The following is a 15,338-nucleotide window of genomic DNA, read 5'->3' on the forward strand; positions in this document are numbered from 1 at the left end:
TCACTAATATTGTCAGGAAATAACATGTAGTGATTCGATTGTTGCTGCTGAAAAAATTAAATGTTACAGAGATATCAAAGAGTATGCATTTTTGGGGGCATCTTATTTGAAATATGTTAATGAATTTTCATACTGTTTGTGCGTTTTCCTTCAGTGTCACTAGCATTGTTTATGTCAATTGACAAGGTGACATTGTCAGTTGTTATATGACACTACCAAGACTGAGTACTTTGAACACAAATTATAATTACAAGACTATGTCAACATGTGAATTTTTTGGTGATATAGCTACTGTTTGTGTTCATGACAATGTGACTGTCTTGTTGATTCTCAGCACTAATTCAGTTCAAGCATAATGAGAGATTTTTCATTGAAGATTCCATACTGCCTTTCAACTAGACAAAAGAGAACAGAAGTTTTAAATAATTTATGTAATTTTTACCTCTCAACAAAACCTTTTCATTACTAGAATATCATCTGCTACCTTAAAGAATATTTATTAGATGGTGTTTAATTTTAATATATTTTGGTGCGGACGAGAATGGTTAGCATAGCAAATGGTGAACAAACTGATCAAATAAAGTTAAATAATAAACATTCTGTTTGTTTATATTGCTCACAAAAGTATTTTAGCATATGGCATATTCATCTTCATTGTGTAGCCACATAGAAGAATGCATGAAAAAAGGTAGTTTTGTTTTTTAAATGGCTTGAAGAGTATTAGTATTTTTTTGTGAAGTCACTGAAATGACGTTTCACTGTACATTTGAAAAGTTCTGTATTATAAACTTTTATAAAAGCATAATAAAGTTACATCTATGTATATGGATAATGTATGCATAAAGATAAACTACTATGAATTACATATTCAAAAATTAAAATTCCAAATCGCAAGTAGTGGAACAGTATTAGACACAATTGCCTTTAATTTATTAATTATCAGTTACAGAAGGCATTATCTGGTCAATGTAAAAAATATCAGGAAGATAATATAGGAAGATCAAGAAATTAAAACCATATCAAATTCAGAGCAATTATGATTGCATATTAAAGAGAAAATTAAGATCTAGATTATTCATTGTTCTGGTTTGTGGGTTTTTCACTGTCCATAAAATATGACTGTAACGAGTATCACTCTGGTGATAAATATTAGAAATTAAGTATCTGCTCTGCAGCACAGACAGGTGTTTTTTCAAAATATTAGACATAAACACTGGCTTTGAGGATATTTTTGTGCTGGGATGGACTTGAATAAAAAGCAAGCAAAATGCAGAGATACTCCACCTAAAGCACTGTGGTGAAAAGTTGACTGAAAGACATGTTAGATGCAGACAAATATGTTGAATTAGTACATTTTATTTTCTGTATCACTAATTATTTCTAAAATGATCTTATATATATATATATAGCTATATATATATATATACACACACATATAGCTATATATGTGTGTATCTTTCAAGCATTTCATTACATTTTCCTGTAATCAGAGAAACCATTAAGGGAGTATTTTGAAGACAAGGATTTTTTGATATTGTTATTATTATTATTATTATTTATAATTTTAATGAAGTTTTGTTACCTATCTCATTATTCATTCCAAATATCAAAAACCATGATAAACAAATTTAGAAAAAAACTGTAAATTATGCATACTTGAGATTAGTGCTGTAGAAAGTGGTCTTTTTTAAATGCTTGAATAATTGTGTTTAACGGCAATCCATCTATTCTTAACAGTATGTTGACAGAAGTTAAAATTATTTAAATTAAAATAAAAGGAATAACATTCGGTATGCATTTGGGAGAATAAGTGTTCACAGTACAGACACAAAGCCTCGTGTTTCTGAAAGAATCTAACAAATAGGGATTAGCAATACTTAAAAAGTTGCATTTTCCTTGGCCTGACATGTTGGGATTTTAAGGTAATCTGGGGTTGCACATAGCATTAATTTGTGACAAGTGTGATAAGAAGTGTGACAATTTAAAACACTAGTCATATGAATCTCAGACAGACAAATCTTCTTGCCACAGCATTAATGTGCAGAGGTGTCGCTGTTTATGGGTATATAAGGGATGGTAGAAACAAATGCAGAATCAGGTAGACCAAAAAACTTAGTTGTGTGCCTGTCCTTGATATACCAAGTACCTTGACCATGTGTTAAATTCAATTGATGTTAAATTCAATTATGTAGGGACATTTGCTGGCCTACTGAAAACTTGCAAGAACATCCCTATTTCTTTCCTATATTATATGACCTAAAGCCCTGTGTACTAAAAATGCCAGTTCATATTCCTAAGCATATGGCTTGAAATGAAATAAAATATGATATGTGTGTGTGTGTGTGTGTTCAAAAAAGACTTTGTTTCAAAGGATGCTGACCAGATATTTTCTTCTTTCATGCCTTATAATTCTCTTTTCTGATGAGTGCCATTTTTCACACTAGATATTTCTTCAAAAGTATGATGAGTGTGTTTATATGAGCAATGTATCTCTTTTGCAACACTTAAATGCTTATGAAATAGTTTCTTTGCTTCACAGATAGCAGGAGTTGGGGGGCTTGAAATCAAAGCCAATTGCTATCAGAATTGACTGCACTTGTTCAAAGTATTTACAGCTGCTCATGTGAGGTGCACTTTGCAAATGTTGATGGGAAAGATGTATGCCATCTAAAGGATATCTGAATTTAAAAGTTAAAGTTGCAGTATCAACACTTCATAGCACCAGTAAATGAAAATACCCCATGGTCCTTACCTGTATCTCAAGTTTCATGCAGTGATAATTAGGTATTTCTCCCTTGTGTAACACATACAACACACATACATGTATATTATATTTTGGAATTCTTTTATGAGTTCTTTTATTGATTTGTTTTCTGAGCATGTTCAATGCAAAGACAAAGCACTCAGACATTACAGCTCAGAAAAAAAGGAGAAAGACTACAGAGAGCAACTTGTGGTTTTCTGATGGACCTTTTTCACTTTTCTTTCCAGGTGACTTTTACGAAGAGGAAATTTGGGTTAATGAAGAAGGCTTATGAGCTTAGTGTTCTGTGTGACTGTGAGATTGCTCTAATCATCTTCAACAGCACCAACAAACTGTTCCAGTATGCCAGCACTGATATGGACAAAGTGTTGCTGAAATATACGGAGTATAATGAGCCACATGAGAGTCGAACAAATTCAGATATTGTTGAGGTAAGACTTAGTGTTTTGCTCTGAGGTGGAGGTGTTCCAAGTAGATTATACCTTCGAGTGACATAGCAGCAGGAGAGCAGAACAACAGTAGTGTATTGGCTTGAGCACTGGAGGTGACGAAGCCAAACCTGCAGGAAATTCATGTCTTTTGAGAGCATTTTATCCTTCTGAGTCTTGCAGTAACTTCTGCAAAGTGATTTCTGGCTCCCTATTTTCCAGGTTTCTGTGCTGCTTTGTCACTTTGTTGCATTAATCCTCTCCATGCCTTGATCACTACCTACCAGCTGAATCTCCCGCCTGTCTCCTAGTCTCTTCCAGGGACAGGCTTCCAGAAGACATTGCATACTTTGTCTCCACAATCAAAAAGCTGTAATATTGTCTGTCCAGGAGGAATTAAGAATACATTGTAAAAGATGTGGAAGAAGATTTAGAAGCATTTGTTGGTGTAATTTGACTGCTTTTCTTAGCTTTTTGATTGTTTACAGGGGGTGTCTAATAAAATGCAAAAGAACAGTTGATTTACAATTTGCACAGTAAAAATATATCAGCTACTCACACAGAATATTGTTACCATAATATAATAGTGACAGTATCAAAGCAATAGTGTCAGAATGCTAGACACATTGTTTAATTTTTTTTAAATTATAAGGAACAATTTTTATTTACAATTACTGAAAATTATTAACTTAAATTTAAAATTTTAAAATTTAAGCTTCTAATATTTGTAGAAAAGTCAATGTACATTGCAATCACATTTGGATTCAAGCTATGCAAAATACATAAAGCCTTCAATGAATTTGTCGTTATTAACAAAGCACTCATATCTTAGACAGATATCTAAAAAATGATAGATCTCTAAAAATTACAGAAATGATACAACAGAAGTTGTATGTGAGCTATACAACTTCTGTTTTTAAAATGCATGACTGATCTAATGGTATCAATTAAAAACATAATAGAAGGATGATGACCTATCTTAAGGGTCAGTGAAAATTTACTTCTGAATATGTTGATGTATATACTTAGTTTACTCCAGATCTTTAAAAGTTAGTTTCAGACTTTGGAATTATCTGGATTTTGTTTGAAATACAACTTTGATACTTTTGGAATCTTCACCAGGGTTAGTCATGTTTTTGAGACTGGCAGTGTAAGGTAGTGAATTATTTATGCGTAAAATATTTTAAAGGATAAAAAGTTCTGCATAATTAAGATTGTTAAACTTGTTACAGAGTCACAGTCACACCACCTTAGATATGCAAAGACTGCACACAGGAATATATATCACTTCTGAGTATCCTTATGTTACCATCTAGGAAGTTACTATTTGCTTCCCTCCTTATTTCCCCCAGATTCTGCCTCCCATTAGAAGAGCATGAGGTTCTGACAGCAAAAAAAAAAAAATTTTATGTGCATTAAGAGTAGTAGGAAAGTGCATAATTTCTTCATGCATCATTTCTTTTCCTCTCTTACTTCAGATCTTCTGTATAGACATGAAGCATTTCCTGCTCCCCAGATCTGGGAAGTCCAAAAGAATTCAAATTCTATGCCCAAAATAAAGTCCTGTCCTTTTTTAGGGGCAAAAGGCCAGAATATTCTTAGCAGAAGAGTTTCCTGTGATAGCTTTTCTTTTTCCTACAGGCTTTTGTGTGGAAATACACTTAGGGATTTATTGCTTGCCTTACAATTAATGAATACATTTTATCATAAGGACTATGATTTTCCAAGGATCTTGAAAGAAAACTTAAAATTTCAAATAATGTTGAAATTTTCAGAAAGAGAACTCACTGCATCAGCAAAATCTCTTTCTGCATAAACAGCAGGCCAATTCGGATAGGTTGATTAGCAGTTTTGCATGCAGATGTGTAATTTTCTGACTATACCCAAAGTTTGGTAGGCAACTCTTTTCACTTTTCTAAAAGGAACAATATAAAAGTGGATAATTGAAATTATTTTTTTTAATTGAACAATAGACATAAAAGGCCAAATGAAGTGAATGATCTGTCAGCTCTGAGTTGGACTTTCTATTACATTTTTCTATGTTCTGCCTGTAACATAAAATACTTAAACTGTATCAGTACTGGTACAGTTTGAGAATCCAAGGAGTTCTCCAGTATGTAGGTTTTGAACAAGGATTCCATATTATCATGCCTTTAATGGATAATGAACATCACAGTTACAAGTAAGTACAGTAGAAAATAGAGCTTTGATAAATGGCTTGACTCTTAGTGTAGTTTGGGTATATTTTCAGGTACAGGATATAAATCTGCCACATATTTAATCATTTTAATTGATCAGTTAAAGTGATCAATTACACATTACACATATTTTCCTTCTAAGAGGTCCATCTTCTTTTCCATTTCAGACAGCTAGATTTCCCACGTAAAAGTTTTTAATCTTGTCTTCCAGACCAATGAACAGCAGCAGCTGAGAATTAGACAATATTTTTAAATCTGAGCATTTTCAACTAAATGTCTATTCAATAACTATATTTCAGCAGAAGACAAGGGCATAGCTGTGCTCATATATTCCTGAATAGTATTCAAGAAAGAAAACCTTTAGGCAGACCAATGAAAATTTGAAATATAACTGTCAACCATATAAAGGTCTTCAATTTACTATCCAATTTCTGTTCACATTCAGCATAATATTAACTATTTAGTTACTTTTAAGTTGTGGTAGAACTGTTTTATCAGTCATTAAAATGAGGTGTAAGTTCTTTGAACTATCTATATTCAAAGAAAAATAAAAGAGCAGCTCTCTAATATGTAGTTAATTACTTTTAAGTTAAACCACTGCTATTCAAATTCAAAAATTTTATAACTTTTCATGTAGATCTGGCTAAAGCTGTTCATTTTATTAAGTAAATGTTTTCAATATAATTACTGGGATTAATTATATTAACATTTATGAAAACGTAAGTCTTCAAGCATAATTTGTTGTTTAAAGTAACAAGTAAAGAAGAAAACATGGTCATATATCTAACAAACACCACATTTTTTAACAGAAAATTCCTTCCACCCAACTTAGAGATAAACAATATCAATAAATCTCTCTTGATAAAAAATTGAATGCTAATAGTTAGAAAATTGTAAGGCCAGTTACTGCTGTTGTTTGAGGTTCTCTGGTTTAATGATTTAAAACAGCTCATGTTTTCATTGCATATGTAGAAATTTTATTTACATGCAATAAATATAACTGAGACAATGTTTCCAGTTGCTTCATCAAAATGAAGTTGATTGACATGTTATTTGATATATCTGAGTTTTTCAGGTCACAAAAATTGTCTACCAGGTGAATGTGTTTCAGTTAAGACCCAGTAAATATGCCTATAACGTACAAGGGCAAGTTCAATATGTAGTCATGAAGGAGAAAATGTATGCGTTTTACACTTATTTCAAGCAACAGTGACAATTATTGTGCATGGAGATATGCATTAATTCTGGGAAACAAACAAACCAAACAAAAAAGCCAACAAAACAAAATCAACTAAACAAAAAAGGTACATTCTGAAACTTCTGTTTAGCATTAACTGGATTCTTAAATTTGAAGCCATTATGTCCTCACCCACCAAACTATTCATACCACAGTCATTCATTCAATTTTCCTTCAGTTAAAAAGTGAGCATTAATTGCTGGATTTAGAAATTCTTTTAAGGAACAGCAGAAACTCTGGTGAGTTCATTCAACACAGAGGAGAAATACAACATTTGATCTTTATGCTAACCTCGAAGTGTGTATGTAAATTCCAACAATAATATATCCAGACTAATTCTATAAGACTATGCAATAAGTTACTTTCAGCAATAAGGAAATGAGAAAGAAAGAAATGTCAGCATTTTACAACAGTCAAATGCATGCATTATGTATTATTTGGATTTATTATGAAATGGGGTCAGATCCTTTCCTTGTTTCTATAAAACAGAAATGGATGTAACACAACTTATTTTAGTGACATCTCACTGCCATGCTGCTGTGATTAACAAAAATCCAGTTCTGTAACACTCTAAGCTCACTACTTTAGGAGCTCAGGAAAGACTTCAGCCTTAGATGGAAGGGGACAGATTTCAGAGCAGGAATATGAGGAAATATTTTGTTGCAAATATAATTAAAATTCTAACTATGCTATAGAAATCTGTAGTGATTCTTCATCTAAGCCATCAAGTCTTTGCTGTTTTAAGGTGAAACTTCCTGCCCGTTTTCTTACATATTGTCCATTTTTCCTTCTAATTTCTTTCATGTCAAAGCATCAGCTACTGTCTTAGCTTTAGAAGACCGCTAGTGAGTTTTCATTGACTCTTGGTTTTGATTCAGTTTCTGGTATACCGAGCTTAATACGCTGAGCCTTGCTCTGTGTGCACATGACCCATTCCTCCACAAATCACCCACTACTTTATCTTTCACCTCTTTTTGAACCCCCAATCCATCAATTTATTTGACCCTGCTGCTTTTATTGTCTCTCTTTCTCCACCTGACTTTTCTTTATCTGCTGATTCAGTGGTCACTACCTTTAGTTCAAGTTCCCTTGCTACATCAGCCCTTTCAAATTCACCCCTATCTTCCATTTTCAGGCACACATTCATCCATCTCCTCAGTTCCCCTTTACCATACCACTAATCACTAGTAGAGAAAAAAGCAGACCAGTCTTCATTCATCTTTCTCTTTGTTAACTGAGGTTTTATGACACGAATGCTAATCATCCACCAAATATCTTAATTTTGCAAAGTTCACTGCAGAAAACCGCTAATTTGTATGCATGCACAGACATCTGTCTGATCTTTGCAGGCCTCCACTACCTTAGAAAAATTCCCTCCTAAGCTCAGTGTCTTTTCTGAAATATCTCTTATTACCTGCTTTTTGATCTTTTTCTGGTACATGTCTTCAACTTCTCCTTTATTTCTCTCTCTCTCTCTCCTTCTCTCTCTCAATTTTTTTAATCAAGTGTCAGAAGGATTTCATGGTCCTCAACATGGATTTTTACATATAGAAGATACCAGCTCCTGCAATATACTGGCATATCTTTCTGCTTCAATAAAACCTTAACCTCATCTGGCTTTTCATCTATACATTATCTTACTCTGTTAGGGATTAATTTTCCATTAGGTAAATTTGGAAAACTTGGATTGGGTGAACTCTTGCTTTTAGTGATTGTAAAGGTGTCATCCAGATCTAATTTGAAGTATTCTAGTGAGTAAATTATTTTAGGGACATTGTGATGCAGTTGTAAGTTTCCCAGGAAAAAAAAACAAAACAAAACAAACAAAGATAAGTAGTTCTAATTTGCAATAATATGTCACATTTTAATTTATACATTATAGATTTTTTTTCATGGATAATGAGCATCTAGCATTGTCCTTTTAACTTGTTTTGCACACATGTTTGTTCTCTAGCAACTGCTGGTAAATTGCACTTCCACAGAGTATTTTCCTCTTTCCAGTGGACTTCTGTATTTGGTGAAGGAGAACAGTCTTAACATAGTATAAGAAATGTATGCCATATGCAGTTGCATTTTCCCCTAAGAGGAAGAAGTGAGGTTCTGTACATGTGAAATTCTCCCTGCAGATTGCTCATCCTTTGTTTTTTACAAAACACGGAGATCTTCAAAGACCTTAATATTAAGATAGCAAGGAACAAAGTAATACCAAGATCTACAGGGTGGTGGAATTAATAATTTTTTTTTTTTATTTTGTGCTTTTTTACTGGTTAGAAAAACTATTGTTACTCAAAAAAAAAAAAAAAAAAAGAAAAAAAAGTGTCTAATGAAAACATACAATTAGTGATGGGAATTCAGTCTTCCACAGATTTGTAGAAAAGTTAGTTTGAACTGAAAATCCAGTTGTTTTTAGGATGGCCAGCCACAAAGTGTTAATTGGCATACTTTTAAATCTCCTTGAGGGACATGAGTTAAAACTTAGTACAGCTTTAGCACAGTAGAAGGTTTGAGTTGATGAGAATGGCAGTCAGGTGGCCATGGGCAGTATTTGTGCCAGAGAAGAATGCCACAGTCCTGTTTCACTTATGTTCTTACTGCACATTAACCCATCAATCCTTACAGATGTGCTGTGGGTTCTATTGCACATTAGGTTTAGTCACTTGAAGTGGAAGTTCTGAATGAGATAAAGAGAAAAGAAATTTTCTTATGACAATTATTTCTAAAGGTCACAGAGCTAATGACTAGCTAGGAGGTTAATTAGATTCTAAAAGCCTCCTCATATCAATTAAGACTCTTATCTGTATAATCATAGTAAATAAGCCCATGCAACTCTCTAAATGTTCTCTTTTTAGGAAAAGTAAGGCAACTGTTGTAGCTTGTTTAATGTAATAAGTGTATTTTCTTCTCTTGTCATCGTAACATAATATTGCATATAAACCAGCTGTGAAATGCACATCAAGTCAGCTCTTGAGCTGCTGAAATCAGGGGATTTCTTTCAGCTACTGCGGGCTGAAGATCCGGGACATATGTCCTCACTTTCTATATGTAAGAAAGGTTATTCAGGGTGATCTAAAGGCAGTACAGTGTATTGGATACTGCCTTGGACTAGGACTCATGAGACTTTGGTTTTATTAATAGCTTTGTCAGATACTGTTTTGTGACCTTGGATAAGTCACATTTCCTCTTAAAGCTTCAGTTTCACTATCTTTGAAATGGTGATAGCATTATTGATTTCCTTTTTAAATTGGTTGAAGACCAGTTGCTAAAAAAACAGCTAGTGATACCAGTTTCACAGGACAGACATTTGAAAAGAGTCAACTGGCCAAAAATTTCCTTTGGGTGACTTTTAGGTTTTTTTAATGCCTTTGTGGTTTTGGTTTTTTTTTTTTCATTTTTAGAAAATACAAACCCAACCATTATTGCCAACATCATATATGACAGAACCAAAGGATTGAATGCAAGATCTTCAGCATTTTTTCTTTGGTCTTTGTGTGCCAATTAATTTGAAATTGAACACAATTTGAATAATGTGTTCATAAATTAATGTCCTCATGTGAGTTTTTCTAAGCATGACTGGTTAAAAAACTCTCAGAGGAAAAAATATCATGCTTTCAAAACTTTTACATTACATGGTTGCAAAAGTCTGTACATTTTATCAATCTTTCTTTCACTTTTTAAAATAATTGAACATATTTAGAAATTTATGTATTTTAGAATTGATGTATTAAGAAATACATCTCTTCTAAACAAGAGCTTACATTCTTACCTAATCTTATTATTCCATCAATTTGAGATTCACGTAAATAGTAGCTCTTACAAAACCACAACAAAAACTTCAAAGCTGAAAAACGGTGTATGGCAATTCTATTCTATCCAAAGTAGTCCTTCAATGGAACTGCTGTTCCAGTCAGTGAGAGTGTCCAAAGTAGTCCTTCTACTGCACTCATTAGGTAGTATTTTATTCCCTTCCTCCCACTTATACTCATGAGATTTCTGACTCTTCATACTCCCAGGCTATTTTCAAGCTCTCCTTGATAATTCTGCATCTCCTTGTTACTCTGCATTTAATAAGTGCTATGCAATCTAGAAGAAGAAAAGTAGAGGATTTCTTATATTTCAAATTAATTCAGTATGTGAAAAAATGCGGCAAAGGAAAGTCTAACAATTAATTTTTTAAATTTTGCTTTATCTCAAAAAATAGAAAATTTTTCATTATTATTTATTTTGGCAAGGATTTGGTTAACATGAAACATAGCTTGTAACCCTAATGTATCTCAAATGAAAGAAAATCCACTCACCTAAGAGCTACTTTTCCATATGTGGAACAAGACAGAAGGGACAGAAAAAAATAAAATGGATCCCAAGTTAATTATTCTGAAGCACATGGTACATGAGAAGCTTCTTTTGAGTATATTTAGGGAATGATCTGGATGTCCTGTTTTAACCTTTTTGAGGATCATGTCCTTTTATTTTTTATTTATTCTTTTGTTGTTTTGTAATATTTTTAAAAATATTTTAATAACTTGGTAAATTTTTGGAAGAATTGTTGCAAAAATGCTGAAATTATGAAAGTGAAAAATATGTACAGAATATAAACATGTTTCAAATTTTTCATTCTTCCTTTTTTTGCCAAATTGGAATCCTAAAGCTGTAATTAGAGCGAGGTCTACTTCACAGATCACTCTTTCTTTCTTCAAAATATTATATATCTGGCTAAGGAGCTAGAAATATCTTACATGTCTGTGTAACATTCTCAGACCTTAATAGCTCCAAAGTTTTATCCCAATCTAGTCACTGAGAAACATTCTTTGCTTTTGTAATCACTGTTTCACATAGTAACAGCTTGTTGTATTTTGGTCTGTTTGCCAGAGGGTAAGTTTATTTTTAAATCCTTGCACTCTGAATTTTCTTTATTTTTCCAAGATTGGAAGAAGCTGAAATGCCTGAAGTTACAGGTTGAAGGGCTTGCTTCACAATATGAGATGGCAAACCTCATTCCCTCCTCCCTGTGTTTTTCTTTTTTTAAATTTTTTTCCTAACAATATGTCTTAACTGCTATTTGTCTAAAAATAGAACACTGTCTCACTAAAAATAGCTTGTCACTCAGTCTTGCCAAGGAAAATAGAGAGGAATAGGCGTGGAATAGAAGGATGAGTAATCCAGCTCTATTCATTCACTGATCCCTTTGAGAATGCAGGCGATGATAAAGTGCCCTCAAAAAACCACAGGCCTGACTTGCTCTCTTCAGACTCCTAGATGCCAATAAATATTTTAACCCAAGGATACTTTTTTTTTTTTCTTCATGGTTCATAAACAATTTCTGAAACACAAGGCTTTGTTTCACAGAAACTAACTTACTGTCAAAAACAGCTGACTTTCCTAAGGTCTTTTTTTTTTTTTTTTTTTCTTTTCACATGTTTTTTTAATTTATTTGAAGACAAGCAATGACTACAGTGTTCTGTCAAGAATTACCAGGAAATGTCATATATCTAGCATGAATGAATGAAACAAATAGATGCTTTTCAATTATTTCATGTGCCCTCAAAACTTCACATATCAGTAAGAAAGAAAAATTTATTACTCTGATTCAGAGCAGTAAAAATGAATTAATGGACTTTATTTATTTCACTGAAAAATCAAATCTTAGCTGCAGAGCGTTTCTGCAGATAAATACATTTTTTAATCTGTAATTGTTCTCAAACTCAAATTTCAACAAAAGACTGTGGAAGATTGGAATAGAAAAGGGCAGGATCTAATTTACTCAAAAATAAACCTGTTGAGAAGCCTGCAAAGTGGGAACTTTTCACTTGAAAAGCTGTCAAATTAGAGAAAGTCAATCTTCTTCTGTATTGCAGTTTTTCATATCCACTGCAGTATTGCAGTGTGAGATATCAGTAGTACTAAAGAGCAGAAAAAACACCAGGAAGGGCTGAGCATGTTATTTAAAACAAGAATGTGTGTTGTTGCTCTATACAGAATTTTTTGCATTTTGTTTTTTGTTGATTTTTTTTTTAACCTGAGTAACCTGGTCAGACACAGCAACAGGGTGTGGAAATGTCAGTGCAGTTCACAGGGTTATTTGAGCCTGAGTATTGTTTTGTTCAGTTCCTGTAATGCTGCTTGTGATAAGATTCTGGAGACAAAGGACAATAATTGATGGAAAGGGACTTAAATTACTCTAAAAAAGAATCAAGGCCCTTGTATTTGGGTACATCAACTCTTCTGGTCTCCCTCCCCCTTGTAAAGCATTTTGTCTTCTTGCATGTTGGCCCCTCTGCTCTTTGTAATGGAGACAGGCCACAAGTGATTCCTTTATGCAGTACACAGGGTGTTATTGTGTCTGCGTGGTGTATTAGTAACTACCAAGGCTGAATTCTACTATTGTATCTTCACTTCAAGCACAGAAAAATAGAACACACTACCCTGCATTACCATTTCCAACCTAGATAGTGAGCTACTTATAGCTGTGTTCCAGACACAAAGGCTTTTGTGAACAAGTCCATTTTTAATTTTCATCATTAAAATATCCCTGCTTTGTAAGGCAAATACAAAATGTGGTTATTTGCCTAGATTCATACACAGTAGTGATAATGACAAATGTAAAAATACTACATATTCTCTTACATGACAACTGTCTTTAATGCAAATTACTGACCTTGCCCTCTTTTCCCCTCAAGACTTTTTTTGTTTCATTGGGTTTCCATAAGCTCTTGACTGTTCTTTGTTAAATCAGTGTTGAAGATTATGCATCGCTGAGTTTTTAGCAAAATCAATTACATGATGCACAGTTCCTCATATGCTTACACATGAACAAGGGGGTTTTTGATACACAAATGTTTCCAGATGTGGGCTCTAAGCCACCATTCATCAGGTTAAAAGAGCCTTATGGTATCAAAAGTCAAAAAATTCTCCTATGCAATGCCCACTATTCAGGTTTTATTAGGTCCCTGATTAAAGCCTAGAGATGTCAATGTGAGTGTTCTGACAAAATTCACATCTGCCTTGTTACTGTTTCTAACACGTACAAAACTTTCTACGGATCCTGCCTCTTTTTGTACTAAGCAATACTAGAATAGGTCTTATTTCTGAAAATAAAACTTATTTATGGAAGATCTATGGAAGTCACCTTTCAGACACTGAAACTTCTTACAAAAAGAAAACTGAATGCTCCTGCAAATCTCTGCAGAATCATGGCTCTTTTTCTCAAGCAGTCCCAGTGTCAGTAAGGGTGACAGAGCTGTGCCCTCAATAGTTCATACCATGAGTAGCGTTATATCTATACTCAGAGGTAAAACTCCCTGCCACAGTCATGAACTCCCTGAGAAACAACGACACTCTGCAAGAGGAACTTCATCACCAAAGAGGACGAAAAGTCAGTCTAATCCTGGCTTTTTGCCTTCTTTACTCTCCTGCTAGGGAGCCAACATCTTAAATGTTCTGCTCAGGCTGGAACACCTTACCCATGTGATTTGCATGAAGCAAAATACCTGCATACCTCTGCTTCCCTAGACTGCACACAGATAACACTATCTTTGTGAAATAGTTTTCCACAGTTTTCATAGCTCTGGCGAAAGTTCAAAAACTTCAGAATATGTTGACTTTTCTTCCTTGTTACAGTAAAGAACTATACATTATTTCTTTGTGTAGTATAAAATTTGTATCCATCCTCTATGTATTATGTACTTGATATTGATTAGAACCTATTTGCTCTGAATTCATGTGTCTTTTTATATAAGACAAATTAAATTAATATAAGTTACCAAATTTGAAGGGCTATAAAACCTCAAATACAGATGCTCTGTTGTTCTGTATTTTTAATGATCACAAGTCTATAGTCAGCTCTGAATAAATGTCCATAGTCCAGCACTGTTAAATGTTGTTAAATCTTAAATAACCATTTTTCATTTCATTAGAAAAGTTTCATTAGAACACCTTCAGTCAACATTTTCTTTATGCAGCAACCTCTAAACCGAAAACTTTAGGTGATTGTGTTTTCCTTTCTTAGTTTTGCCATGGATATTTCCATATATGGTTGCCATTAATGAAGAAGTAAAAGCTATTAAAAGAAGTTGCATGAAGTGTGTTCTAAACAGTTAATTGTGTGATAGACAGGGACATAAAAAGTAAAAATCTGTGATACATTGGATATGCTTGGATTAAAAAAAGTCTCAAATTCATTTATTTATATCATCCTCTGTGATTTATAGACAGTTATAATGGAGAATTATATAAATTATCATGTGCTTTATTTTGGATTGTTCAAGTGAGTTTTTTTTTTAATCAAGTGTTATTGCACACAGGCTCTTCAAAGAAAGCAAATTATAGAAGAGTCAATAAAAGTAGTTTAAACAACACAGCTGCTAGAGATTGGTTCCAAAGAGATCAAGATCTTGACAAAGAAGCAGTACCAAATGGAATATCTCATTTAAATATTTAGCTTCCTACAACATAACCATGGCTGTAAGATGAAAAGCAAAAAAAAAAAGAATTTTCGGTTCATTTTTATAATCCAAGAATTGGTTATTACATGCTTCTAACATGTTTAAACATATATCAGTAAAATGGAAGCTTTATGGATTCCTTCTGGCAGGTACCAGTGCCTTAGCATCCAAACTGCATTTCTGTAAAATGTCTGAAAAGAAGCTGCTACCCTAGATGTAAATTTTCATGACCCACATGTATTGTTTAACTCACAAATAAAGCTCATAATTATG

General features: G+C 33.3%; 1 protein-coding gene across 28 annotated transcripts in view; it reads left to right on the forward strand.

Moving 5' to 3' along the window:
• MEF2C (myocyte enhancer factor 2C) overlaps window positions 1–15,338 on the forward strand; it is a 135,280-nt gene that overhangs the window by 67,404 nt on the left and 52,538 nt on the right. For all 28 annotated transcript variants that reach the window (XM_041398276.1, XM_041398275.1, XM_041398264.1 and 25 more), the window contains one exon: window positions 2,992–3,195. In XM_041398276.1, the coding sequence (XP_041254210.1) occupies window positions 2,992–3,195 (204 nt within the window). The remainder of the gene's footprint in view (window positions 1–2,991; window positions 3,196–15,338) is intronic.

Source organism: Onychostruthus taczanowskii, unplaced genomic scaffold, assembly GCF_017590055.1.
Source record: "Onychostruthus taczanowskii isolate IOZ18803 unplaced genomic scaffold, ASM1759005v1 scaffold143, whole genome shotgun sequence".
Classification (NCBI taxonomy): domain Eukaryota; kingdom Metazoa; phylum Chordata; class Aves; order Passeriformes; family Passeridae; genus Onychostruthus; species Onychostruthus taczanowskii.